At 40.4% G+C, this 27,950-nt stretch overlaps 1 protein-coding gene across 1 annotated transcript in view; it reads left to right on the top strand.

The window, feature by feature from the left end:
• Positions 1-27,950, top strand: part of astn1 (astrotactin 1) — a 2,716,024-nt gene that overhangs the window by 1,285,515 nt on the left and 1,402,559 nt on the right. The window contains exon 8 of the mRNA XM_073063618.1: positions 26,396-26,480. Within this exon, the coding sequence (XP_072919719.1) occupies positions 26,396-26,480 (85 nt within the window). The remainder of the gene's footprint in view (positions 1-26,395; positions 26,481-27,950) is intronic.

The following is a 27,950-nucleotide window of genomic DNA, read 5'->3' on the forward strand; positions in this document are numbered from 1 at the left end:
AGAACTCAGAGGGAAAAAAAAGCAGAGTAATTTGATGTGCTATGTCTGAAGGTTTTTTATTTATTCATTTATGGGATGGGGGTGTCACCACCTTAGCCAGCATTTATTGCCCATCCCTAGTTACTGTTGAGAAGGTGGTGAGGAGCTGCGTCCTTGAACCGCTACAGTCCTCGAGGTGTAAGTACACCCACAGTGCTGTTAGGGAGGGAATTCCATGAATCCCAGCGACAATGAAGGAATGGTGATATGTTTCCAAGTCAGGATGGTGAGTAGCTTGGAGGGAGATTTCCAAATGGTGACATTCCCAGGTATACACTGTTCTCGTCCTTCTAGATGGTAGTGGTCATGGGACTTGAAGGTGCTGCCTTAGGAACCTTGGTGTGTTGTTGCAGTGCACCTTGTAGGTAGTACACATTGCTGCAACTGCTTGTCGATGGTAGGGAGATTATGGAGGGTTGGTGGAAGCTGATTCAATAGCATCCTTCAAAAGAGAAGCAGAAAAAATATGTTCTGCTCTGGGAAAAGAGCAAGCAAGTGGAACTAACTGAATTACTCTTTCAAAGACCCAGCTCAAGGACAATGATCCCAATAGCGTACAATTCTGTGAAGCCTGTAGGACAGTGAGAATGGAAACACCAGAAATATCACTAAACCAAAAAAAGGTTAGTAATGTGTGAGGAGAAAGAGGTAAGTTTCAGAGGAATTTAGAGAGGTGAGTGTCAGCAATTTGACAACAGGAGCATAAATCTGGAAAATGGAATATTGTCCATTTTGGAAGGATGAACACAAGCATAATATTTAAATGGTCAGAAATCACAGACCTCAGAGACTCAGACTGGTACTTCCTGGAGCTATCAGGAAATCCAAAATAATGTTATCCTTTGTTTCCAAGGAGCAGTATACAAAAATATTTGGAATATGTCTTTTTTTAAAGGTAGTTGGTTGGACCATATCTGGAGTAGTGTGTGCAATATTGGCTATATTGACCTCTTTCTTTAAGGAAGCATGTAAATACATTGGTAACAGTTCAAACATAGTTTACTAGTTATTTACCTGCAATGCACTGGTTGTCTCATGAAGAGAGGGGCTTGGTATGTATCCACTAGCTTTCAGGAAACTGAGAAATGACTTCATGTACGATTGGATGTGGAGAGGGTGTTTCCTCATGTTGAAGAATTTAGAACCAAGGCAACTGTTTAGAAATTAAGCTTTGTCTATTTCAGGCAGTGGTAAGGTGGAAGTTTTGTTTCTCTCTAAGTGTCCTGGTTCTTTGGAATTCACAAAGTTTTTGAATGTGGGAATTCAGAGGTGAGGTTACAGTCTGATAAGCCATAATCTTATGTAATGACAAAGCAGGTACAAGGGACTGCGTAGCCCATTCTTCTCCTAATTGATATGATTGTGCACAGATTAACCCAAACATTTTCAGTCTTTCCGCATAGCTGCAGATGTTCTTAACATGGCAACAGTCTTATAAGTGTCTAATGTACCTTCACCAGTGCATTCACAACTTTTAAGTAATGTGGTAACTAGACCATACGTTACTCAAGGTATGGTCTTCCTGGTGTTGTATGGAGTTCCAGCTTAACTATCTTGGTCTTATATTCACTGCCCTGGGCTAACAAAGGAAAGCCTCCTATGTTCCTCTTTTGCTATCATCCACTATGCTTCTATCACCCTCTTCCACTACGTTTAAGAATCTGTGGGCAATCATTCCCAAGGGTTCTCCACTCTGAATATCTTCCCATTTATTGCATATTTACTTACCTTGTACTTCACTGGGTGTCGAGCCTCATGCATTTTCAAATCTTTTAGTGGTGAATCCTCAAGAAGTATGTTCATTGACCCAATATGAGCTAATATGTAACATACCAAAATAGGATCATTCACCTTCTTAATACTTAAGTTAGATCAATGCAGTACTACTTTCAACTTCACAAATGTTTCAGATTTTACACTAGGATAATGCTGGTGTTATAAAGAAAACCTATATTTTCATTGTGCACCACAGTGTGTCATAATTCACCAGATAATCTCTACACATAAAGTGCTTTGGACTAGACCACCAATGCCTAGGAGCAGCCTGCGATCACCTGTCTTCTAGATGTGGATTATACTGTTTCTTTTCATGTCCCAGATGAGCAGCCATACCCAGCAGAATGCAAGAGCCCTTGCAGTCTAATAGGCTGTTCCTGCTTCCTGAAATACTTCAACAGCCAACGAGATTCAGAATGAATATTTGTGTTGTAGTAGTAGTGCGATCACTCAAGTCAAGTTTGATGTTCTCCCAAGGGATTATTCACATAATGGAGAATTCCCTTTGTGTGTTTAATGTGGGGAGCCTGATGCACGGGCAGTCAGCGCATGGTTCTTGAGAGACCGGGGTTAGGATCTAGAGGCATGGAATGCAAGGCAACGGGGGACAATTCAGTGCTGCAGCCTTCCTCCGGCTTCACTGCCATTCATCATCATCTTCCACAAGCTCCACTGCAGAGATGTTGGATGCATGTGTATGTCCGTTCCCTGGCCATCAGTAAGGAAATAATATTTAAAGAATTAACATATTACTAAATATTTGCACTCAGAAATGGGAGTGGGAGTTGACCATCTGCCCCTCACATCTAGTGTGCCATTCTGCAAGATAATGGGAAATCTCAGCCAAACCACATTTCCCAGTATCTAACCTGCATGTCACCAGTGTCCAAGATGTGTACTTCATGGGAACAGAAAGCTGTCTTTCTGCCTATGCTCAGGAATTTCACTCCAGTTCGGTACCCTAAGAACAAGCAAATCCAAGCAGAACTACTAAATTTTAAGAGCACCTTTATATGGTTGCTTTCACCTCTACACTCACTGGCCACTTTATTAGCAACCTCCTGTACCTAATGAAGTGTTCACTGAGCGCATGTTCATGGTTTTCTGCTGCTGTAGTCCATACACTTCAAGATTCATCGTGTTGTGCATTCAGAGATGCTCTTCTGCTTTCCTGCCAGCTTGAACCAGTCTGGCTGTTCTCCGCTGATTTCTCACATTAACGAGGCATTTCACTCACACAACTGCCGCTCAATGGATGTTTTTTGTTTTTGCACCATTCTTTGTAAACTCTGGGATCAGTTTTGCATGAAAATCTGAGATTCTGAGATACTCAAGCCACCTGAGCTGGTACCAGCAATCATTCCATGTTCAGAATCACTTAGATCACATTTCTTCCCCATTCTGATGTTTTGTGTGAACAACAACTGAACTTCTTGACCAATTTGCATGTATTGAGTTGCTGTCACATGATTGGCTGATTAGATACTTGCATTAACAAACATTTTTTGTATAAAAATAAAGTGGCCACTGAGAACATATGTTATTGCAATAAGCATTTAAATTTCCTTTAGCAGATTTCCTTGCAGGAATCCCTGGGTGTGAACTATCTCATGAATGTTATATTTTTAAGTCGTAGCTGCTACGGTTAACATTTGATGATTTGTTTGCTTTTTCCTTTTTACCTTGCCTGTACCCAGCTGCTCTGAGAAGGTAGCACTGAATGTCCTTCCTGGATCATTGTGATGAAGGTGGCTCAAAAAAAAATGCTAGTTAGGGAATTCCGGCACTTTGCCCCAGTGACATTGACAAAATAGCAATCAAGATGATGTATGCTTTGAAGGGGATTTGGAAGTGATGGCATTCCCATGACATTGCTGCACTTGTACTTCCCGGCAGTACAGGTCGTGAGCCTGAGAGATGCTGTCAAAGTAAACTTGATGAGGTGCTTTTGTGGGTCTTGTAGACAGGAGATCCTGCCACTAAGGCGTGCAGCTGGTGGTGGGGTGAATGCTGAACCCAACGGCGGGGGCATCAATCACAAAGAATGCCGTGTCCTAGATGTGGTCCAGCTTCCTGAGCGTTGTGGCAGCTGCCTGGTGAATGGTGAGCATTCATTCAGTCAGCCTCATACATCCAAAATATTCTGTGAATTTCAAGGAACTGCATGTGTTTTTTTTAATACAGAAAAATAGCTGAACAATCCTTAAACTTCATTCAATACCTTGGAACCAGGGATCCCTCTCTTAGAAAACAAGTTAATAAGTATGAACAAAGGCTAATTGAGAGGCTAATTGTAAACTCTCCACTTACATTATGCCTAACAAAATGAAGCTAATATTCCAGTGGCCCTAACAAACCAGCCATGGCCAATCCCTCTCTTTAAGTGCAGTGGTTTAAGATTTTCTGAAGACCTTTGTGTAATCTGCAGTATCTTGTCTTCCTTGATACTCAATTTACCTGATGCTATACTTGGTATCTGAAATAATGAATGACTAAGTGGGCCCTGCTGGAATCTGAACTGAACTAGTCTGGCACCCAGTCCACCGTGGAGCAACTGAGTTACTTCATGTGTTAAATTAATTTTAAGCTATGGTTAATATTTGTTCTTTTTTCATAAATCAAAAGTACATCATCTGTTAAACTGAAAATGAGGCAATATTAATCTATGAAGGAAGTGAAGCATATCTGTAGAATCATTCACCACTAATTACATCATACTTTGCCATGCCTTATAGTCAGTGAGCACTTCCGCCATAACCAGATTAATCTTCTGCAACCACATGGCTCCCAGTGACCTCAGAGCTTGGTGTCACGGCTGCCTCACAAGGTTGGGTGGTGACTAAATATCAAGCATTACTGTCCTAGGCCCTGTCACTGATCACCCTGGTAGCCTTTTGACAGCTTGTACTGTTGGTAGCCCTTATCACTGTTTCCAATACTAAAATATAATAACACCACAAAGTGGAATTAATTGGCGTAAATTCTGATTGCTCAGAAATAAGAATATGAAACAGACCACTGACCTTTATGTACCCTTTAACTCCATCGACATGGATTGTATATAGCCGAGGGGCAGGTATAGAGTACCCTCAGTCAGGTCTGTACCAAACCCCAGTGTACATATATGGGGATATTTAGTCTGCCACCATCTGATATCCAATGTATTGCACACTTCTGCACTGGAGTGCTCAAACGTAGGGCCCTGAACATGTTGGCATGCTCATGGAACATAATTGCCAATTCTCCTGAATTCATTAATTCACTGTCCAATCTAACCCTAACTCTAACCTTAATTCAGCTCAATATCGTACAGGATAGCACAGGGAATTGTATACCAACATTGATTCCATTTTACGTACTTATTGTACTTGGCATTTCACTAACATACTGAGGTGTTAGTGTTTTGAGGAGAGAAATCACCTCTGAACATTAGCATTAAATGCATACAAGGATTCTCTCTGCCCATCTCTGCATATTGAGTTCCATAGAGCCAAGCAAGCAGAGTTAAATGCAGCCAGTGTCTGGCTGACACTCCTGCACACAGTTTTTAGTACTAGTCCTTTCCTTCTCATGAAAACAGTGCACACAGAATGCTGCAGGTCCTCAGTAGGTCAAGAAGGGGTGGTGAACCACTTTAGAATGGGGGAAAATACAAAAAACCACTGATCATCCACAAGAAAGACAATCCCCCTGCTCTAACCAGGGACAGAGAAACACAACCTCAGTACAGCGAGTAGGTGAGGAATAATCTGGGACAATCTGCAGAGAGTGGTGCAGACAGCCCAGCACATCTGTAGATGTGAACTTCCCACTGTTTAGGACATTTACAAAGACAGGTGTGTAAAAGGGGCCTGAAGGATCATTGGGGACCCGAGTCACCCCAACCACAAACCGTTCCAGCTGCTACCATCCAGAAAATGATACCGCAGCATAAAAGCCAGGACCAGCAGGCTCCGGTACAGCTTTTCTACCAGGTCATCAGACTGCTTCCTATGTTATATTGACTATCCTGAAGTACATAATATTTATTATAAATTACTATAAATTGCACATTGCACAATTAGGCAGACACAATGTAAAGATTTTTACTCCTCTTGCATTTGAAGAATGCAAGTAATAAAGTCAATTCAATTGAAAAGGTTAGTACAGCTGCCAGGGATCAGAAAGCAGGAAAGAGGCTGAAATTTGAGCCGTCCTTTGGAAGGTCAGTTGGGTAGTGAATTCAAGCTCCAACCTGCAAATGATGATACAGTGGAGCTCACTTTCATCCTGTTCTTTCACCTTGTGATCTCTGGACTCCCCAAGTCTAATACTTGCCAGGCTCACCGCCCTGCTGTTCCTCCCAAAAGCAGAACATCCATTGTATTATCACTATTGTACTTGCTGCCTCTCCTTTTAACTCTCTTCCAACCAGCTTACTTAACTAGTTTTCAGGCAACACATAAGATACTAAAGGAACTCAATGGCTCAGGCAACATTTATGAAGGGTAGTGGACTGCTAACATTTTGGCCTCTACCCTCTTTCTTTCTTTCTGGACCCGATGAAGATTCTTGGCTTGAAATATCTGCTGTTTATTTTTCTGCACAGAAACTCACTGACCTGCTGAGTTCCTCCAGCAATTTTTGGGTGTTGCTTCAGATTTCTAGCATCTGCAGACCTTCTTGTGTCAACCTTTTATTTTAATCTTGTGTTGGAGGATGGGCTGTTGTTTCAAACCACATAACTCTCTTAGAAAGGGCATCAACTATTGTAGTATTTAACAACAGCAGCTGTAGCCTAGGGAAAGGTGCTGTTCAATTAATTATTAATAAAGCCATAGTTACATTTTTCCTTATAAATCTACTGAGTGGCTTTTAGCCAGCCTCTGTGTTTCAGACAGAAACAGGCAATGCAATTGGATAAGGTGTTTCCCATGTAAAACAATCATCTCACCATGTAACTGATATTGTTCATCATGGTTAATCGACCATATGTTATTGTTAATTCTACATTCTCTTCATTTACACTTGGGAACTTCATTCATTGCTGAACAATAGAATGGTGATGTAAATTAGCCAAGCCTTTGCCATCCATTGCTCCCTAAATTGACAAGATTATAATTCCTCATTAACTTTTGTTTTTGTTCTTCAGTGAAATATTAGTGTGCACAAGAACATACAAAAATTGGCAGCAGCAGGAGTAAGCCATTTGGCCCCACGTGCTTCCTTGATCAGACAATATGATCATGGCTGATCTGAACTGAATTGAGGTGCAGCCTGCTCCAGGCTTCATGTCTGTGGTCTCACTTTCATTCTGAATGCTACTTATTTGCTTACTTGTATTGTTTGTATATTTCGTTTTTCTTTCCTCTGCACAATGGGTGTTTGATGGTTTGTTTTCTGATGGGTTCATTTGGGCTTCTTTGTTTTGTGGTTGCCTGTAAGGAGATGAATCATGTTATAGATACTTTGAACCTTTATCTCAGTGTCACTTTCCTGCATCCCCCAGGTTCTCTAATACCTGGAAGTCTCTTGATAGCTTTCTAGGTATACTGAATATCTAAGCCTGGATAGCCCTAATTGGAACAGAATTCCCAAGACCCCTAACCTATTGTATGAGGAAATTTCTTCTATTCTCTGTTCTAAATGACTGCCCTTTTGTTCTGAGACTGTGGCCCCCCCTCCCCCTCCCTCTTAGATAGTTTTCATGCTTTCAATGTGATCATCGCTCTTCTTTCTAAACTCTTGGAAGTGCAGACTGACTTTGTATAATCTCTTTTAATATGATAAACCCAGTACGCTAATAATTAATAGACTGAACTGATGCTGTGAAAGCCCTCCCACCCAAAAACACCAGCCCCTCCCTTCCAATCATCCTTTCTTAGGAGTAGAGACCAGATGGGTACATGGTATTGCAGCTGCAGTCTCACCAAGGCACTATATAAAACAAACAAGATACAGTCCTTCTCTGTGTTGCAGATGCCCAAATGGTCACCTGTAGATATGAACAAGCTCTCATAATATAACTAAATTCAGAAATCCAACATAAAAATACTTCATTCTTATGAGTGCAGAATTAGCTTCCTTTCTCTCTTCACTCTTAGCAATCATTCTTTCTCACCTGTCTTACGTGTTTTCAATGCCCATCATTATAATACTGTCGAGGTGTAGTTATCAAATCAATTGGATTTTTGTGTGTAATCTAACTTAAGAATAAATGTAAAAACAAAACCCATTCATTATTCAACGATGGCCTATCTTTCTACTCCTGTGCTCAAATCCTCTTGCAGTAAGTTCTAACATGCCATTTCTCTTTCTAGTTGCTAGTCATACCTGCATGTTAATTTTTAGTGATTTGTGTACAAGGATATCCAGTTACCTCTAACACTAATACCTGTCAGATTCTCATTTAAAAGAAGTACTTTGCCTTTGTATTTTGTCTATCGCAGATTTTCACATTTGTTTTCCACCTGTCATGCCCATTTATATAACTTTTCTATATCCTGCAGAGCCTCTTTGCAACTTCCCCACCACCCATGCTCCCATCTATCTTTGCATCAACAGAAAGCTTGATGAATGATTCCAGTCACTTTTGATACATTGTCAAAAAATGGCACTGGCCTACAGGTATTGGGAATTTGCTTTGTTATGGAGAAGACTGAATCTTTGGATGCAATTGGTTTGTTATTGTCATATCTATCAAGAAACAGTGAAAAGCTTCTCTTGCATGCTGTTTATGCAGTTCAGATCATTACATGGTGTATTGAGGTAGAACAAGGTAAATCAATCACAATACAGAATAACGTATAACAATTATCTAAAAAGTGCAGTGCAAGTAAGCAATAAGTTGCAAATCATAGCAAAGTAGATTGTGCGGTCAAGAAACCAATTTATCATACCAAGTAATCATGCAAGTATTTAGCATTTTGGGAAATGAATAAATAGCTAAAAGTGTGAACTATATTCCAGAATATTAAATCCTTTCTCACTGCAGAATTTGTGCTAGTGCATTTGAGGTCCATTAATGTTATATTTTGATTAAATTGGAGGAAAAGATTAACTGAATCATTGCAGGCCAATCTATTGCTTTTGCTGATAGATAAAGTATTTCAGTTTATTTGGAGTGACATTATAAAGCATCCACAGATTAATCAAGGGCAATTGGCATGGATTTATTAAGGAAAGGTCTTGTCTGATTAACTTGACTGAATTCTTTGAGTGGGTAACAAGGAATGTCACTGAAGGCAATGCATTTGTCATTGTGCCACCTGACAGTTTGGCCAAAAATGTAGTTGCCCATGGGATCACAAGGAAAACATTAAATGTGACCTAAAATTGACTCAGTGGCAAGAAACAGAAAGATTGATGAGTATTTTTGCAATTGTAAGAATGTTTCCAGTGTATTTCCACAGGGCTCAGTACTGAGACCTTTGAGATTTATAATTTAATGATACAAACCTGAATTAGGGCTTGACCTGAAAGAGGAGTTTACATTTGATGTAAAAATGGTTGTGCATTTGACAGCGAGAGAGATTGTCAAAAGGTATAGATGGTCTTGACAATTATGCAACAAAACAGCACTTCAGAACGCACTTGGGAAGGGAATGCAAAATAAATGAGTTACCAGGGAGATGTTGGATTCTATTAGTATAGTTCCTTTAAGGCACTGAAACAGACTTATAAAATAGTTAAAAGGTGATGTGGTATGTTTTCCTTTGTTAGCTGAGGTATGGTTTATAATGCTAGAAAAGTTAGGCTAGCCAGGCATACACCAATAGTTTGGTCACAATTTGAGGACTATGTTGTGAGAAATCATTAGATCAGGAGATCGAAGGAAGACATAATTTATGTGTAGTGCCCTGGTTTAAGACTTTGCATTGTTTTATTAATATAGTTATATTGTTGAGTATTTTATTTTCTGAAGATTTTCTTAAAATGCAGTAAGTGTTCCTTTACTTTCATTATATAATGAGTTTTTTTGCTGGTTAAAATAATACTTCAGTTAATTAAATTAACGGACAATGAACATTGGAGAAGCACCCAGTGAAACATTCAGAAAACTCATTTGGAAGGTCAGATAGTGATGTAGGAAAATCCACATGCAGCCAATGTTCTCAAGGAGAATGTACAGATAACGATTTAGTTGGCTGGTTTGAATGCAACGTTGAAGAAAGTTCGATGTTTTTATTCTTTGGAAGTTGCGTGAATATTTGTTTCCTGGGACAGGTTCTTCAGCACAAGACTGTTTCATATTCTGAGTAAACATAGTAAATTTAATTGATTACGGAACAATGATCTCGAAAAATTATGTGCACTATATATATTTTTTATTTTTTATTATGTAGTGTCCTTGTGTTATAGTTTTAAAATTAGTGTCCATACATTTTTGATCTAAGTTTATACTTGAGTGATTCAAATTATTGTTTGTTGGTGAGTGGTAAATTTGCATGGGTGTGTTGTTGTTCATACAGTTTTCCCTTGGAAGGAAAATTCAATCTTTTATGTTTGTGTTTACCCATAATCATATTTACCTGAGACGTGTTTATTTACTGGAAATGGCCTCTTTCATCATTATTCCCATACATTGTCAAGTTACATTGAATTTACAGTAATAGATAACTCATTATGAGCCTAAGGTAAGAGGGTTACATGTGGCGTATAAGGCAACTAAATCTAATAAAGCGGAGTGTCCTCTTTCTGTTGTTAGAGGGATCATAAGCGATGGAAGTAAAGTAATTACTAGAATTCGAGGTCAAGTGAGGAGAAATAATTTCACTTAGAAAGTGGAAGAGGTCTGGAGCTTGTATTAATAATTGGGTGTTCGTTGGTTACTATCGTGCTGCCTTCTATCTCCTATCTCAAACAGTTAGAGTCATGTTTCCAGAAAAAAATTGTAACAATGTGAAGCCTCTGTATCTTGTATCCAGTAACTCAGTTTCTGACCTTCAAAGGCCTTCCACCATCTATGAAATTGATCTTCACTGTGTGTAAATCCCTGGATAGCACACAACCGCTCCGTGTGAGTACATCTGTCAGTTGATCTGCAACAGTTCAAAAAGACAGCCAATCACCACATTTCACCAGGTCAGCTGAGGTAGCCATTAAGCCTTGGCCTTACCACTTTCACACACGTCGTGTAAATGATTGAAAACTACTGTGATACTCATCTATTCTGTCTCTGTTTCTGTTGTTCAATAGCAAATAGACCAGTTACAGCAAAAGCGATTAAATTTTTCTCGTGAATGTTTGGAAGAAGTGAGGCATGATGTAAAAATGTACATTAATAAATTTATTATGAGGTGCTGTGATGAAGTTTTTCTGCTTAGTTATTCGCTCCTGCCAAGTGGAATGATTAGAGGCAGCACTTTATATTTTGAACTTCTGGTTTCTGTCCGTACACTGTTTGTAGTGTTACGAACCCCGTAACTGGGTCACTTACCAGCAAAGATAGAGAGGTCCGTTGAAGTCTGATGGTACTATTTTTAACAGTATTTATTAGTAAAAATACACAAAAATAATATCAATGCAAACATACAGATAATATACGTCGTCAATACTAAATCTAAAAGTGCGGGTATAATAATAATCAATAAGAAATAACTCTATTGTTGTCTAGGGGATAATGTATTGTGCGATGGAAATATAAAAGTCACTCAGTTCATTCAGGCTGCAGCCTTTTGGTTGGAGAGAGAGAGATTTTAGAAACTTGCCAGCTTTCCTTTATCCGATCTTGATCCGTCTTCATCCTTTAGCGAGGCCGTTCACTTGGGGCCTCTCCTTTTGCTAAGCCGTTCTTCCGTGGTGAGGCCGCCAATTCCCAGGCAAGGGAAAAGGACGCACGTGAGCCCTCCACCGGCTGTCGCTATTAAACGCTGTCACGGGATTTCTAGCATTCCTCCTGGTGCGTCTCTCTCTCATTTCCTGGGTCCCAGACCCAAATTAATAGCGATCTTGCGATTCTCAAAAAGGAGGGGGCTACTTTGTACCCTTCGGCCCCTCAGAGTTGTGGCACATTCATAACACCCCCTTCCTTCAAAACCTTTTTACCATCGGTAAAAATGAATTAATACAGAGTCTTACAGGATTTTAGAATCTAACACAATACAAAAGAGTTTTTTTTCACTACAGAGTAGTACAGTTATACATTCAATTCAGCATCTAAACAGTTAGCGATTACATTGTCACTTCCTTTAATATCTTAACATCTTGTACCTTACTAAAGTCTTGTAGCATCAGACTTCAATTTGCTAACCACCTATTTTTATTCCCTTTCTTCAGCAAACAAAAACTAAAGAGTTGTGATCTTAGCTTACGTGTATACCACAAAAGTTCATGCAAATACTAATCTTTATGTTACTTTCAAACTTAACAGTCAATCTTCCATGGGGGTTGTCTTTATTATTCACATGCTTTGTCGAAATCCCTTAAAACCGGATCCTGTTAGTTAAAATGGCATCCCGTCAACCCTCGCCCCGTTTCCAGTTAACTCCCACGTGGTGAGCTTGTGCATCAGTGTGGAATAGGCTTTCGCCTGCGCCTTTCATAGGAGTTATTTTATCAACCATGTGTTCCAAACTTAGACCTTTTTCCGAATTTCCACACAATTCTTTAATTTTAAGCAAGTTGCTAGTTTTCTCTTCAGGACCCTTCAGGCTATTAGGTTTCAGTTTAAACTCTTTGTTCAAACAGCATTTCAAATTCTGCCTTTTCACAGCACATTCGTGAATAACAATAGCGTGTGGGGCACCTTTACATTCCACCTCAACATGTAATTGATTCGCAGGCAAGTGTTACCAAGCCATTGTGTCTGTAGCCTGGTTGCTGCTTTTGATCTCAATCCAGACTTTAAATTTTCTTCATTCAATTTGGGAACTACACTTTTCCCTTTTCCTTCAATAATAAGATTCACATCACCACCTTTTATCTCCTCACTAACTTTTAACACACCTTCGAACACCAACAACTGGGATTTCTCACTTCCCACTATTACCAAGGTTAACCCTTTCTTCACTGAACCAAGTCCATCTGACCTACAAGGACTGCATTCCTTTTCAACTGAATCAAATACCTCAGACTTTTTCTGAACTCCATTACTAGGTTCAGTACCACGTGCATCCACATCTTGAACACATTCAAACGGGACATTTGCCTCTTCCAGGCTTTCAATACCCGTACCCTTTTCAAATTCTAAATTCCCCTGATCCTCCCAGCTACTCTCTGGGCAACTCCCTTCCAGAGTAAACTCAACCCCGCGGGCTGAAACAACCTCATCTGCCAACCCAGCTGACTTCTTCAAGGTAATGGCATCCTTTTCATCTAGGACTGCCCTCATTTCATTATCGGGAACACCTTTAGAATTTTCAACTTCTTCAAACAGTTCTGCCAAACCAGACAGATCATCCTTGTCCAACCCTGGACCTGTTAACAGCCTTATCTGTTTCTCATCTTTACTTCGTGCCTCTATAAATTTCCTCCTGGCTAAGGGCAGGACTACCTCCGCTCCCTTACTCTCTTTCACTTTCTTATTCTCCGTTTTTCCACCCTCTAAACCCTCGTGGTACAGGGTCGGTAAAAACGGCTCAGCCAAATCGATACTGGCCTGATTTAAACTGGTCTCGTTCTCAGCTGCCTTTCTCGATCTGCTGCGAGTGATCGCGCATGTGGGATAGATCTTGGAATCTAGGGGCGGGACCTCAACACTTAAAGGCTGGCTTGTCAGCTTCATTGCTGACCAAACCTTACCACTGGCTAAATTGTTACCAAGAAGGACGTCCACGTCAGTTCTCGGGAATTCTGATCGCACCCCTATTTCAACTGGTCCAGATACCAGCTCACAATTTATAATTATCCTATGCAAGGGCACCGCTTCTGTCCCTTTTCCTATGCCTCTCAAAGCTACCATTCCAGTCTTGTGACCAAAATCCAGTACCTTACTGTTAATCAATGACAGTTCAGCTCCCGTGTCTCTCCAGATCCGCACTGGAATTGGTGTGTCCTCCTCTCTCACAGACATGGTTCCTTCTGAAATACATTTCTCAGACCCTTCTCGTACTCTGTCTATCTGGGGCTCTCTCGTCGATTTACTGATCACCACAGCACATCCTATAGGGACTGCTGCTTTCCATTTTCCTGTCTCCTTCCTCGGAGCAAGGCACTTAGATGCAATATGACCCACCTTTCCACAATTAAAACAGGTCAAGCCCGGACCTCTCCTCCTCAATTTTACCCCAAGCTCCCGGTGGGATCTCTGCCTCAGCCGGCGGGCTTTCTCTACCGTTCCCACGGTCTCTCTGGTAACTTTTATTCGAGGAAAGCTTTGTCTTGTGGGTTAGGGCATATTCATCTGCGAACCTAGCAAATTCGGAGATGGACTTATTGGGCTTCTCATTCAAATACATCCGGATATCATCCGAAACACAACCTTTAAATTCCTCAATCAGAATTAACTCCCTGAGACACCAAAAATCTTCTTCCACTATTTCTGCTGCACACCAACGATCCAAGAGCACACCCTTCTCATAGGCAAACTTGGTATACGTCTGATTCCACCCTTTCTTTAAATTTCTGAACTTTTGTCTATAGGCCTCCGGTACCAATTAGTAGGTCCGAAGAATGGCCTCCTTTACTTTCTCATAATTCTCCGACTCTTTCTCCTCCATGGACAATGCCGCATATGCCCGTTGTGCCTTCCCTTTTAACACACTTTGTAACAACGCCACCCACTGCTCTTTGGGCCACTTCTGATTCACTGCCACCTTTTCAAAATGCAAGAAATAACTATCAACGTCCGTTTCCTCGAACGGAGGTACTAACCTAAACTCCCGACTAACATTAAACCGCTCCTCTCGGTCTGACCCTTGAACTCTTCGCTCTTGCCTTAACTTCTCCATATCCAAGTCATGTTGCCTCTGTTTCTCTGCCTCCCTCTCCTTCTCGGCTCTTTCCTTCTCTTTCTCAGCTGCTTCCAGCTGTTTTAACTGAATTTCATGCTCCCTTTGTTTCTCAGCTCTTTCCTGCTCCCTTTTCACCTCTAACTCCTTTAGCTGGAGCTCATGCTCCCATTGCTTCTCAGCCCTTTCTTTTTCCTTCTCAGCTGCTTCCAGCTGCTTTAACTTAATTTCATGTTCCAACCTTAATTATTCCAACTCTAACTGAGCCGTCCCACTAGCTAGTACCTTTTCAGGGATATTTTCCAATACCTCAGCTGAAAACACATTCTTCACAATATAATACTGAGTTATGGCCCTCCGCACCTCCCGCTTTTTCATTGACAACCTCACCTCTGCGAGGTTTAGTCCTTTCGCAATATTTATCAATTCCAACTTTGTGGCCACCTCTAGTGCCTCCAGAGTCAGGTTTTCTATAAATTCATCCACGTCCATCTTTGCTGGTTTCCCGTCTGGCTACCCGCGCAACCAGATCCAAGTTTGGACTTACAAGCCCGATTCACTGGCCCTCCAATTTGGTATCAAATCTCGAGATGAGATCCCCACTTTGTTAAGAACCACGTAACTGGGTCACTTACCAGCAAAGATAGAGAGGTCCGTTGAAGTCTGATGGTACTATTTTTAACAGTATTTATTAGTAAAAATACACAAAAATAATATCAATGCAAACATACAGATAATATACGCCATCAATACTAAATCTAAAAGTGCGGGTATAATAATAATCAATAAGAAATAACTCTATCATTGTCTAGGGGATAATGTATTGTCCAATGGAAATATAAAAGTCACTCAGTTCATTCAGGCTGCAGCCTTTTGGTTGGAGAGAGAGAGGTTTTAGAAACTTGCCGGCTTTCCTTTATCCGATCTTGATCCGTATTCGTCCTTTAGCGAGGCCGTTCACTTGTGGCCTCTCCTTTTGCTAAACCGTTCTTCCGTGGTGAGGCCGCCAATTCCCAGGCAAGGGAAAAGGATGCACGCGAGCCCTCCACCGGCTGTCGCTATTAAACACTGTCACGGGATTTCTAGCGTTCCTCCTGGTGCGTCTCTCTCTCATTTCCTGGGTCCCAGACCCGAATTAATAGCGATCCTGCGATTCTCAAAAAGGAGGGGGCTACTTTGTACCCTTCGGCCCCTCAGAGTTGTGGCACATTCGTAACAGTAGAAATAACCACAAGAGTGTTACAGGGATTTGGGATTGTAGCAGCAATATTTTTATTAACCATTGTATAGGAAACAGTGTAATTCAGTTTGTCATCATTTTGTTCTTTGCAGTTACACAGACTATTTTGAGATTTTTCAGAGGATTTCAAATGCAGAATAGAAGAGGAGAGAAGGGGAAATGAGGGTAATTATCAGAACTAAGAGAAATTGATGTACATGCCATCCTGAGTACATATTCATCATGGCACTATAGGAAGCCATGGACAGACCTGTCAGAAAGGAAATGGAAAGTCATGTTGAAATGGGCAGCCACCAGGAGATTCTTCCTTTTGTGATGGACAGCGAAGGTGCTCATTAGAGAGGTCTAATTAGAGTGTGCGTTTCATTGATGTAGGGGAGGCCACACCAAGAGCAGAGGATACAATTGATGACCCCAAAGGACTTGGAGGTGATGTATTGCCTCAATTGGAAGGACTGTTTGGGCCCCTGTGTGGTGGTGAGGAAGGTGGTCTAGGAGCATGTGTAGCACTTAGATCATAAAACTATAAGATATAGGAGCAGAATTAGGCCATTTGGACCATTGAGTCTACTCTACCATTTCATCATGGCTCATGCTATATTCCCCTCAACCCCAATGTCCTGTCTTCTCTCCGTACCCTTCATGCCCTGACCAATTAAGAAACTTTCAACCTTTACCTTAAATTTACATAAAGACGTCCTCCACAGCTGCCTGTGGCAAAGAATTCCACAGGTTCATCACTGTCTGGCTAAGCAATATCTCCTCATTTCCATTCCTAAAGGATGCCCCTCTATTCAGAGGCTGTGTCCTTTGGTCTTAGGCTGTCCCACCAGGAGAAACATCCTCTCCACATCTACTCCATCAGGGTCTTTCAGCATTTGATAGGTTTCAAAGAAGTCACCAGATATATTTATGAATTATAGTGAAAACAGGCCCAGAGCCATCAAACATTCTTCAAATGACAAGCCATTCAATCCTGGATTAATTTTTGTGAACCTCCTTTGAACCCTTCCAGTTTCAGCACATCCTTTGTAAGTTAAGGGGCCCAAAACTACTCACTATACCCCAAGTGAGCCTTCATCAGTGCTTTATAAAGTCTCAACATTACATCCTTGCTTTTATATTCTAGTCCTCTTGAAGTGAATGCCAACATTGGATTTGCCTTCCTCACCACAGACAAGCTGCAAATTAATTTTTAGGGAACCCTGCGTAAAGACTGCCAAGATCCTTTGCACCTGTGGTTTTTTTTTTGTATTTTCTCTCCATTTAAAAAACAGTAGAACATAGAACATAGAAAACCTACAGCACAATACAGGCCCTTTGGCCCACAATGCTGTGCTGAACATGTACTTACTTTAGGTAATACCCAGGGTTACCCATAGTCCTCAAGTTTTCTAAGCTGCATGTATCTATCCAAGAGTCTCTTAAAAGACCCTATTGTATCCACTTCCACCACCATCGCCAGCAGCCCATTCCACACACTCATCACTCTCTGCATAAAAAAACTTACCCCTGACATCTTCTCTGTACTTGCTTCCAAGCACTTTAAAACTGTGCCCTCTCGTGTTAGCCAATTCAACCCTGGGAAAAAGCCTCTGGCTATCCACACAATCAATGCCCCTCATCATCTTATACACCTCTATCATGTCACCTCTTATCCTCCATCACTCCAAGCAGAAAAGGCCGAGTTCACTCAACCTATTCTCATAAGGCATGTTCCCCAATCCAGGCAACATCTTTGTACATTTCCTCTGCACCCTTTCAATGGTTTCCACATCTTTCCTGTAGTGAGGCAACCAGAACTGAACACAGTACTCTAAGTGGGGTCTGAACAGGGTCCTATATAGCTGTAACATTACCTCTCAGCTACTAAATTCAATTCCACGATTGATGAAGGCCAATACACCATACACCTTCTTAACCACAGAATCAATCTGTGCAGCTGCTTTGAGCATCCTATGGACTTGAACCCCAAGATCCATCTGATCCTCCACACTGCCAAGAGTCTTACCATTAATACTATATTCTGCCATCATATTTGACCTACCAAGATGAACCACCTCACACTTACCTGGGTTGAATTCCATCTGCCACTTCTCAGCCCAGTTTTGCATCCTATCAATGTCCCGCTGTAACCTCTGACAGCTCTCCACACTATCCACAACACCTCCAACCTTTGTGTCATCAGCAAATTTACTAACCCATCTGTCCACTTCCTCATCCAGGTCATTTATAAAAATCACTAAGAGAAGGGGTCCCAGAACAGATCCCTGAGGCACACTACCGGTCACCGATCCCCATGCAGAATATGATCTGTCTACGACCACCCTTTGCCTTCTGTGGGCAAGTCAATTCTGGATCCACGGAGCAATGTCCCCTTGGATCCCATGCCTCCTTACTTTCTCAAAAAGCTTTGCATGGGGTACCTTGTCAATGCCTTGCTGAAATCCATATACACTACATCTACTGCTCTATCAATGTGTTTAGTCATATCCTCAAGAAATTCTCTCAGGCTCGTAAGGCATATCCTCCCTTTGACAAAACTATGCTGACTATTCCTAATCATATTATGCCTCTCCAAATGTTCATAAATCCTACCTCTCAGGATCTTCTCCATCAACTTACCAACCACTGAAGTAAGACTCACTGGTCTATAATTTCCAGGGTTATCTCTACTCCCTTTCTTGAATCAGGGAACAACATCTGCAACCCTCCAATCTTCCAGAACCTCTTCCATCCCCATTGATGATGCAAAGATTATCGCCAGAGGCTCAGCAATCTCCTCCCTTGCCTCCTACAGTAGCCTGGGGTACATCTCATCCAGTCCCAGTGACTTAACTAACTTGATGCTTTCCAAAAGCTCCAGCACATCTTCTTTCTTAATGTCTATATGCTCAAGCTTTTCAGTCAGCTGTAAGTCATCCCTACAATCGCCAAAATCCTGTTCCATAGTGAATTCTGAAGCAAAGTATTCATTAAGTATCTCCACTACCACCTCCAGTTCCATACACACTTTTCCACTGTTACACTTGATTAGTCCTATTCTCTCACATCTTAATCTCTTGCTCTTCACATACTTGTAGAATGCCTTGGGGTTTTCCTTAATCCTGCCCACCAATGCCTTCTCATGGCCCCTTCTGGCTCTCCTAATTTCATTCTTAAGCTCCTTCCTGCTAGCCTTATAATCTTATAGATTCCTATCATTACCTAGTTTTTGAACTTTCTTAAACTTTACTTTTTTTCTTGACTAGATTTTCAACAGTCTTTGTACACCATGGTTCCTGTACCCAACCATCCTTTCTCTGTCTCATTGGAATGTACTTATGCTGAATGCCACGGAAATATCCCCTGAATATTTTCCACATTTCTGTCATACATTTCCCTGAGAACATCTGCTCCCTATTTATACTTCCATGTTACTGCCTGATAGCTTCATCCATTTCTCCTTACTCCAATTAAACACTTTTGTAACTTGTCTGTTCCTATCCCTGTGCAATGCTGTGGTAAAGGAGATAGAATTATGATCACTATCTCCAAACTGCTCTCCCACTGAGAGATCTGATACCTGACCAGGTTCATGTCCCATTACCAGATCAAGTACAGACTCTCCTCTTGTAGGCTTATCTACATATTGTGTCAGGAGACCTTCCTGAACACACCTAACAAACTCCACCCCATCTAACCCCCTTGCTCTTGGGAGATACCTATCAATAGAGGGGAAATTAAAATCTCCCATCACGACAACCTTGTTATTATTGCACTGTTCCTGAATCTGTCTCCCTATCTGCTCCTTGATATCTCTGTTACTATTGGGTGGTCTGTAAAAAACACCCAGTAGAGTTATTGACCCCCTTCCTATTTCTAACTTCCACCAACAGAGACTCAGTAGACAATCCCTCCATGAATTTCTCCTTTTCTGCAGCCGTGACACTATCTCTGACCAGCAGTGTCATGTCTCACCTCTTTTGCTTCCCTCCCTATCCTTTCTGAAACACCTAAAACCTGGCACTCTAAGATTTTCTCTTGTTTGTAGTTGAAAGGATTAGCTAGGATGGATATGGAGAGGATATTTACTATGGTGGGGGAATCCAGGAATAGAGGGCACAGCCTCAAAATTGAGGGGTGACCCTTTAGAACAGAAGTAAGGAGGAATTTATTTTAGCCAGAGAATAGTGAATCTGTGGAATGCTCTGCCATAGTCTGCAGTGGAGGCTAAAGTCCATGGGTATATTTAAGGTGGAAGTTGATAAGTTTCCCGATCAATCAGGGCATCAAAGGATATGGTGAGAAGGCAGGTGTATGTGGTTGAGTGGCAACCAGGATCAGCCATGTTGGAATGTCGGAGAAGAGTCAATTGGCTGAAAGGCCTAATTCTGCAACTGTGTCTTACAGTTTTGGGGTCTAAGCAGCCTCATGTGGCAACTTGTCAAAGGCCTTCTGAAAATCCAAGTACACAATATGAATTGATTCTACTTTGTCAATCTTGCTTGTAATTTTTGCAAAAAATTCCAACAGATTTGTGAGGCAATATATTCCCTTGAAGAAACCATTCCATCTATGGCCTATTATATCATGTGTCTCCAAGTACCCTGAGACTTCATCCTTAGTAATTAACTGCAACACCTTCCCAACCATTGAGGTCAGACTAATTGGCCTATAGTTTCCTTTTCCCTGCCTCTCCCCCTTGCAGAGTGGAGTAATATTTGCAATTTTCCTCTTCTTGCCTTCTATGTTGGCTTTGACTTCTCTTGTTAGCTGTGGTTGTGTCATCTTTCCTTTAGAATACTTCTTCCTCTTTGGGATGTATCTATCCTCTGCCTTCTGAATTGCTTCCAGAAATTCCGGCCATTGCTGCTCTACTGTCGTCCCTGCCAGTGTTATTTTCCAATCAATTCTGGCCCAGTACTCTGTCATGCCTCTCTAATTCCATTTACTCCACTGTAATAATTTCAGGGTGAATTTGATCATATTATGATCAATTTCCATAAGGGTTCTTTTACTCTAAGCTCTGTAATCAATTCTGTCCTTTTTGCAATTGATAGATAGATCCATTTTTGCACTTTCTTCAACAATTATATCAAATAAGTTTTGTAGTTCTTCCTCTGCACTTGCAATTAACAGTGTCATCCGCATATCTGAAATTATTGGTGCTTTCACCGCCAACTTTGACTCCTAAGATGTCTTTTTTTTTGTAATATTGTTTCACTGTACACATTAAACAAATCAGGGGAGAAAACACACCCTTGTCTAACGTCTCTCTTGATTTTCATAAACTGACTCACTTCTCCATCTATTCTTAGAGCGGCAGTTTGTTCCCAGTACAGATATCTGATTAGGCGGAGTTCTTTCGAATCTAGATCCAGAGCTTCCTGTAATATTTCAAATAACTTCTTGTGCTTCACTTTATCGAATGCTTTTGTGTAGTCGATAAAACTAACAAACAAATCTTTTTGCACTTGAATAGCTTGTTCTGATAGTATCCTTAACATCAATATCGCATTTTTTGTACCTTGGTAATTGCAAGTACGGACGAAGAACTACAAAACTTAATTGATATAGTTGTTGAAGAAAGTGCAAAAATGGGTCTATCTATCAATTGCAAAAAGACAGAATGTATGGTGATATCTAAAAAGGAGAATCCTATCTTCAGGCTGAGAATAAACAGGGAAGACATAAAACAAGTACAGAACTTTTGCTACTTAGGAAGCTGGGTGGCATCAGATGGCAGCTGCGACATGGACATCAAAAGAAAAATAGAGATGGCAAAAGACACCTTTATGAGAATGAAGAGTATATTGACCATCACTAAACTAGGCATGACAACCCACCTCAGAGTACTGAAATGTTACATTTATCCAGTTATGTTATATAGAACAGAATGTTGGACAATACCTAGTAACATGAGGAAACAAATTGAAGCAACAGAGATGTGGTTTTTGAGGAGGATGCAAAGAATATCATGGATGAAATGAATATCTAATGAGGATGTCATGGACAGAGCAAGCACAAAAAGAGAAATAATGTATAAGATCATGAAAAGGCAACGTAACTTCATTAGACATGTGATTAGAAAAGAGGAGTTAGAATGCACGGTAATTATGGGAAAGATTGAAGGGAAGAAAGCAAGAGGAAGGCAAAGACAAATGATGGTGGAGACAGCAGCCAGAGAACTGGAAATGAATACCAATGAATTGATCCACTTGACCCAAAACAGAAGTGTGTGGGCCATGGCAATCAAAGCTCAAACTGGGCATGGCACCTGATGATAATGATGATGAATCAATTCTGGCTCATTACACAACACTCAATCCAGAATAGCTGATCTCATAGTAGGCTCAACTACAGGCGACTCTAAAAATCCATCTCATAGGCACTCTGGAAAAACTTCCTCCTGGGATGAAGCATCATCCTGATTTTCCCAATCTACCTGCACATTGATGTCCCCATTGACTATTGTAACATTGCACTTTTGGCATGCGTTTTCTACCTCCCATTGTAATTTGTAGGCCACATCCTTGCTGCTACTTGGGGGGTCTGATTACAACTCTCATAAGGGTCATTTTGGCCTTGCAGTTCCTTAGCTCTTTCCACAATGATTCAGCACCCTCCGATCCTATGTCACCTCTTTCTAATGATTTGATTTCATTTTTTTACCAACAAAGCAATACCGTTTCCTTCTCCACCCCCCCATCCCCCGCATTTCTGCCTGTCCTTTCAACACAATGTGTATCATTGGACATTAAGTTCTTTTTTTCAACCATGATTCAATGCTACCTACCATTTCATACCTGCCTAACTGAAATTATGCTGCAAGTTCATCTACCTTATTCTGTTTACTGCAAACGTTCAAGTTCAACACCTTCAGCCTTGTATTCACCCTTTCCAATTTTGACTGCCTTTTACGTTGCAACTCATTTTGCTAAGTGCAATTTTGCCCTATCAATGGCCTGTCCTGATTACACATTGCCTCTGTTTGTAAACCAGCTACCTCAACTCCAGCACTATTATCTGCGTTTCCTACTACTTGCATTGAGATATAGGTAGCTGAGGATACTAGCCATGCCATGCTTAATCGTTTGACTCCTAACTTTGAGGTCTTACCGACATTTGTCACCGCAACCTCTCCACTCACTCTTCTGACACTCTGGTTCCCATCCCCCTGCAACTTTAGTTTACTTACAGGAATTAGTGGCAGGAGGGAGATCAGTGGAGAAGAACAAGTGGACAAGGGAGTCACAGAGAGTGGTTCCTTCAGAAAGCAGGTGTGGGGAAAAGGAATGGTGGAGGGGAAGATGTGCTTAGTGGTGGATCCTATTGGGGATAACAGAAATTACGGAGAACAATGTGCTAAATACTGCGGCTTGTGGGGTATACGCAAGGATAAGGAGAACTCATCCTTGTTATTATGGTAGGAAGATATGTTGAATGTGGATGTTTTGGAAATTAACTCAGGAGGTAAAGTTTTCATTTCATGTTTATAATGGCAGTGGAGATTGGGTGAATTGAGTGTTGCAGAAAACAAAGCAAATTTCTCAGAAACTGGGTGCAGCACAGCAAAGTTGCAAATCTCTACGCCGATATATGATTCCTGGTCCTTGTGCTGCACCTGTGCAAACTAGCAATGAAGCAGTGTTAGGTTAGTAGACTATCTTCTGAATACGTATATGTTTATGACCAATATTAAAGGAAAGTATTGGCACCTTGGTGGAACTTGTGTAAACCAGATAAGGGATTTGGTGTAAGTCCATTTAGAAATGTTATCATGTGATGAAGCATTTATGTCTAATTATTTACTCCTGTTTAGCAGCACAAATAGAGGCAGTCCATTATAATCTGCCTCTAACAACCATAAATTTTAGAGGCAGGATACAACATCTGACCATTATCAATTAACAGATTTAGTCCTACCCCCCACAACTGAACTTCTAGATACACAAAATAAAAAAAATCTTTTATCTCAGTAAGTACTTGCTTAACATTTACCTTGCTCATAGTAAATTTCAGCAATCATTGAAAATAATGCAGATTAGCAGGATTTTGGTCAGTAACCTCAACATCATTTTGTAGGCAAGTATTTCCAAGAAAGATCTGTGCATAGTTATTAGATACAGTAATCCTGGCTGTCATCTTTTCTGCTTACTGAGCCACTGTGTCATGGTGTGCGCTGGCAATATTGGAACACAAGTGAGGAGGAAAGACAGACTCCAATCTAGAGACGTGACTAGAGTTTATTCATAATAATACCAAAGAATATTGGTGGCTTGGCCAAGCGACATGGCAAGAAGTAACATTCTCTAAACTAAGAATCCGCAATTAGCACTAATTGGGCATCCACTTAAATAATACAAGTATCATGGAATCCTGGAGCCTATCAAAATAAACTTAACAAGCTTAAACAGCTGTGTATAATACCAGCTACTCAAAGTTTACAACCAAGCAAGCATAAAAAAGATAAAAGTACTTCTCTTTGTACTGCTTCTGTTCCTTACCTTTTTTATGTTTTATTAGCACTGAAAATTTACATACAGCAATTAGAAGAAGAAAGTGTATCTTCTGATTTTGGTAATTTAAAAACAAATAAATCTCTGTATTGCTGAATCAGTAAAGGCTTAATTAATTCTTGAATGTTTTATCCCTCCTCTGGCAATATTTGTTTTTGCTGCATATTATTCTCCCACAAGAATTCTCTATTCATAGGTGATGAATTACACATCCAAATCTGCATCCTGAGGAAGTTAAATACAACCTATATTTTCACTGTCATTACAACCATAAAATCCAGACCCTTGTTTGTCCTCATCCACTGCTTGTGCATTGTTACCTAAAGGGAGCAGATTTAATCTGCCCCTGCTCATCACTTATCTCAATCTGTATTTAATGTAGTTTCATTCTTGGTAAAGCTGAATATCTTATTACAATACAGCATGGTATTGGCTTAACACAACTGTTGCAAGCAGAGCAATAATGTGTTTATGCAGCCAAACAGACAAAAACAGTCAGGTGCTAATAGGAGTTCATGGATTTCACAGTCAGGAAGAAATAACTACAGTCATAGCCTGATCATAGAGCTAGTGTAAAATAAAACATTACATCGTGAATTAGACACACATTCTTTTTTAATTTGTGAAAAATGTTACTTCACTAAAATACAAAAGGCTAGACATTTTATTTGAGCTCAAAGTACAACCTAATTGCAGATCTGCTTCTGACTTATTAATTAGAATGTTCCAACCTCTTTTTGTTCAGTGAGTGCTTTTGCCCATTGAAGAGTGAATCAACAGAACAGAAAATTTCTTCCTCTGCAGCATGTACCAGAATCATATTTCTGTGTTTAGGGATATTCATATTTTGTGCTGGAGCAAAGTACCATTTGTTCTGCAGGCCAAACCATATGATTGAACTTCAATCAGACTGTCATGTGCTGCACTGTTGCCACTTTCTAGATTCCATCTCAAACTTCTCAATGGAATCCATTGATACATTGATACATTGAGTGCTAAGTTATGCACTGATTTCATCCTTCATCCCAATACCACATTGAGAACTGTACTAAAAGCATATTACATCTAGACTTCTGAAAAGACACTGCAAACAGAATCCGTTTTATCAGCCTGCTTCCCTCTGAGAGTCCACAGACCAAAGTATAAATAATGATTCTATCCTCTCAGTCATACCATGTATTTAAACCAGTCAGTGGTACAAGACAATGTGATAGAGCCTTGTTTTGTATTCAATTTGATTCGATGCTCAATCACTGAGTCCTGTAAATGGAATACCTCAATTTTCTTGTCAGCAAAGTTTACCAGTTGGACTGGAAATGGGGGTCATTGTTTACTTGTTTATAGGAAAGTTATTTGGTGAAACATTATCTTTTGAATAGATGACATGCACAAACTAGCCATTTTGATTACAGTCAAATAACAATTGTTTTGTCTCTGTGATAAAGTGCTGGTTGACAAGTGCAGTTTTCCTACTCATGATAAGTGTTTTTTTGTGACAACCTTATCTTGATATTATCTGCCCATGACATTTGAAAGTAGTTGAGGTACAGTGAGTGCATTTGAAAAGAACACAGGCACAATTTTGATCAATGTGATTTTTATTTCTGTTCCAGTGAAAACAGCCAAAACAATAGCCTCTACAAATATAAGTATCAGTTACTTTAGCCAACAGACTACAGCATACATATCTTTGCAAAGCTTTTAACCTGGGATCAATATTGAAAAAAGATAATACAATACTTAGCAACTGCACAGCCTAAATTGAAACATGCATATCTGAGGATTGTAATGTAAAATAAATTAGTGAATTATTTTTTCAAATTTTTCAGTGATGAGAAACTGCAAGGCATAACTAAATTACGATTCATCCTTGAGTTGCCTGTTGAAGATCTTAATTTGTTTCACAATAGAAAATTAGGAGGTAGTGCTTAAAGCTTTTTACATAGCTGATCTTATTCTTCTTTCTGTAGGAGAATGTGGATGCCAGGAGGGATATACAAGAGATCCTGTGCACAAACACCTCTGCATCAGGAATGACTGGGGGACAAATCAAGGGTGAGTGCATGAACTTGCTTTGAATTTTACATCATTCCATTGTGTTGTACTTAATATGCTCTTGACTCATTAATGCCTTTTGCTTAATATTTATCAATGACATGCCAAAGCATTTTTGGGTGTGTGTTCTAAAATTGCTTTTACAAAACAGTACAGGATGAATTCAAAGAATATTTCACAGGAAAGGAAAATGTGTTTTGGGAGGCCAAAATTCAACTCCAAAAAGCAGGAACCAATGAAAGTGTAAATGATGTTATCACAGCATTGGATCCCTGTCAGACAACTGGGCATATGGAAATCTGAGGGAGGAGCTCATTAGAGACAGCGTTGTTGTCGGCTACTATTCAACAAATTGTCATAGAGACTTAAGTTGCAGACAAATCTTGCACTAGAGAAAGCTATTACTATGGTCAGGGAGAGTGAGAATGTTCGTCAGCAACAGGTAGAACTCAGGCACAAAAGCAATGTTGAGGTCAAGCTAGAAGCTGTACAAAAAGTAGGGTACAAACAAGGTGCAGTCGGAAAGTCTACAGAAAGAGGTGACAGTAGAGCTCGGCTCAAATAAAACAGACTGGCAATACAAAGAGCAGGTAAAATGTCCAACTGCAGGAGATGTAGCAAGTTTTCATTCCACGACAGTGCTCTGTCCAGCAAAAGAAGTCAAATGCCACCAATGTAATAGAGTGGGCCATTATAAAAACAAGTGGTACTCAAAGAACAGTTCTTCAGGAGGTCAATGAAGACCATGATTCAGATGAAGAAAGAGCTCTCTTTGGGGCTCTAGATTCAAATAAACAAGGCTGGTATTCCGCAGTTCAGTTGAAAATGAAGCAGTGATGTTCAAAATGGACACTGCGGCAGATGTCACAGCTATCTTGAATGTCTTTTCACAGAACTGCAAAGAAAAGAGGTATTACTCTAAACCCAACAAAGAAGATGCTCATGGGGCCAGGGAAACATAAGCTCAGTGTGAAAAGAATGTTTACTACTTCCATCCATAAAAATGAGAAACAGTTAAAGGAGGATGTCTTATATTGCTGATAATCTCTTCTCACCACAAACTGGATGACGTGCCAACAAGTATCTAAACCTCACTGCAAGGTTGGATTTGTTAAACAATGGTCAGTAGCTGGAGAAGTACTCAGAGTTGTTCACAGGCCTGGGGTACTGAAATAAGAGTACCTTATCCAACTGAGGTCAGGAATGATACTGTACTCTCTGACCATAATGAGGTGTATACCAGTCCTATTTATGAACAAAGCCAAAGCTGAACTTGAAAGAATGGAGGTGCTTAACATTATATCCAGAGTGAATGGATCTACTGACTGGTGTGTGAGCATTGTTCCTATTCCCAGGCCATATGGCACAGTTGACCAAGATCTTTCTAGACCTAACAAAATTGAATAATGCAGTGAGGTGGGAGAAGTTTATTCTGCTCTGTGTTGAGCACACTTTGTGTATACTGGGTGC

Source organism: Hemitrygon akajei, chromosome 12, assembly GCF_048418815.1.
Source record: "Hemitrygon akajei chromosome 12, sHemAka1.3, whole genome shotgun sequence".
Lineage (NCBI taxonomy): Eukaryota > Metazoa > Chordata > Chondrichthyes > Myliobatiformes > Dasyatidae > Hemitrygon > Hemitrygon akajei.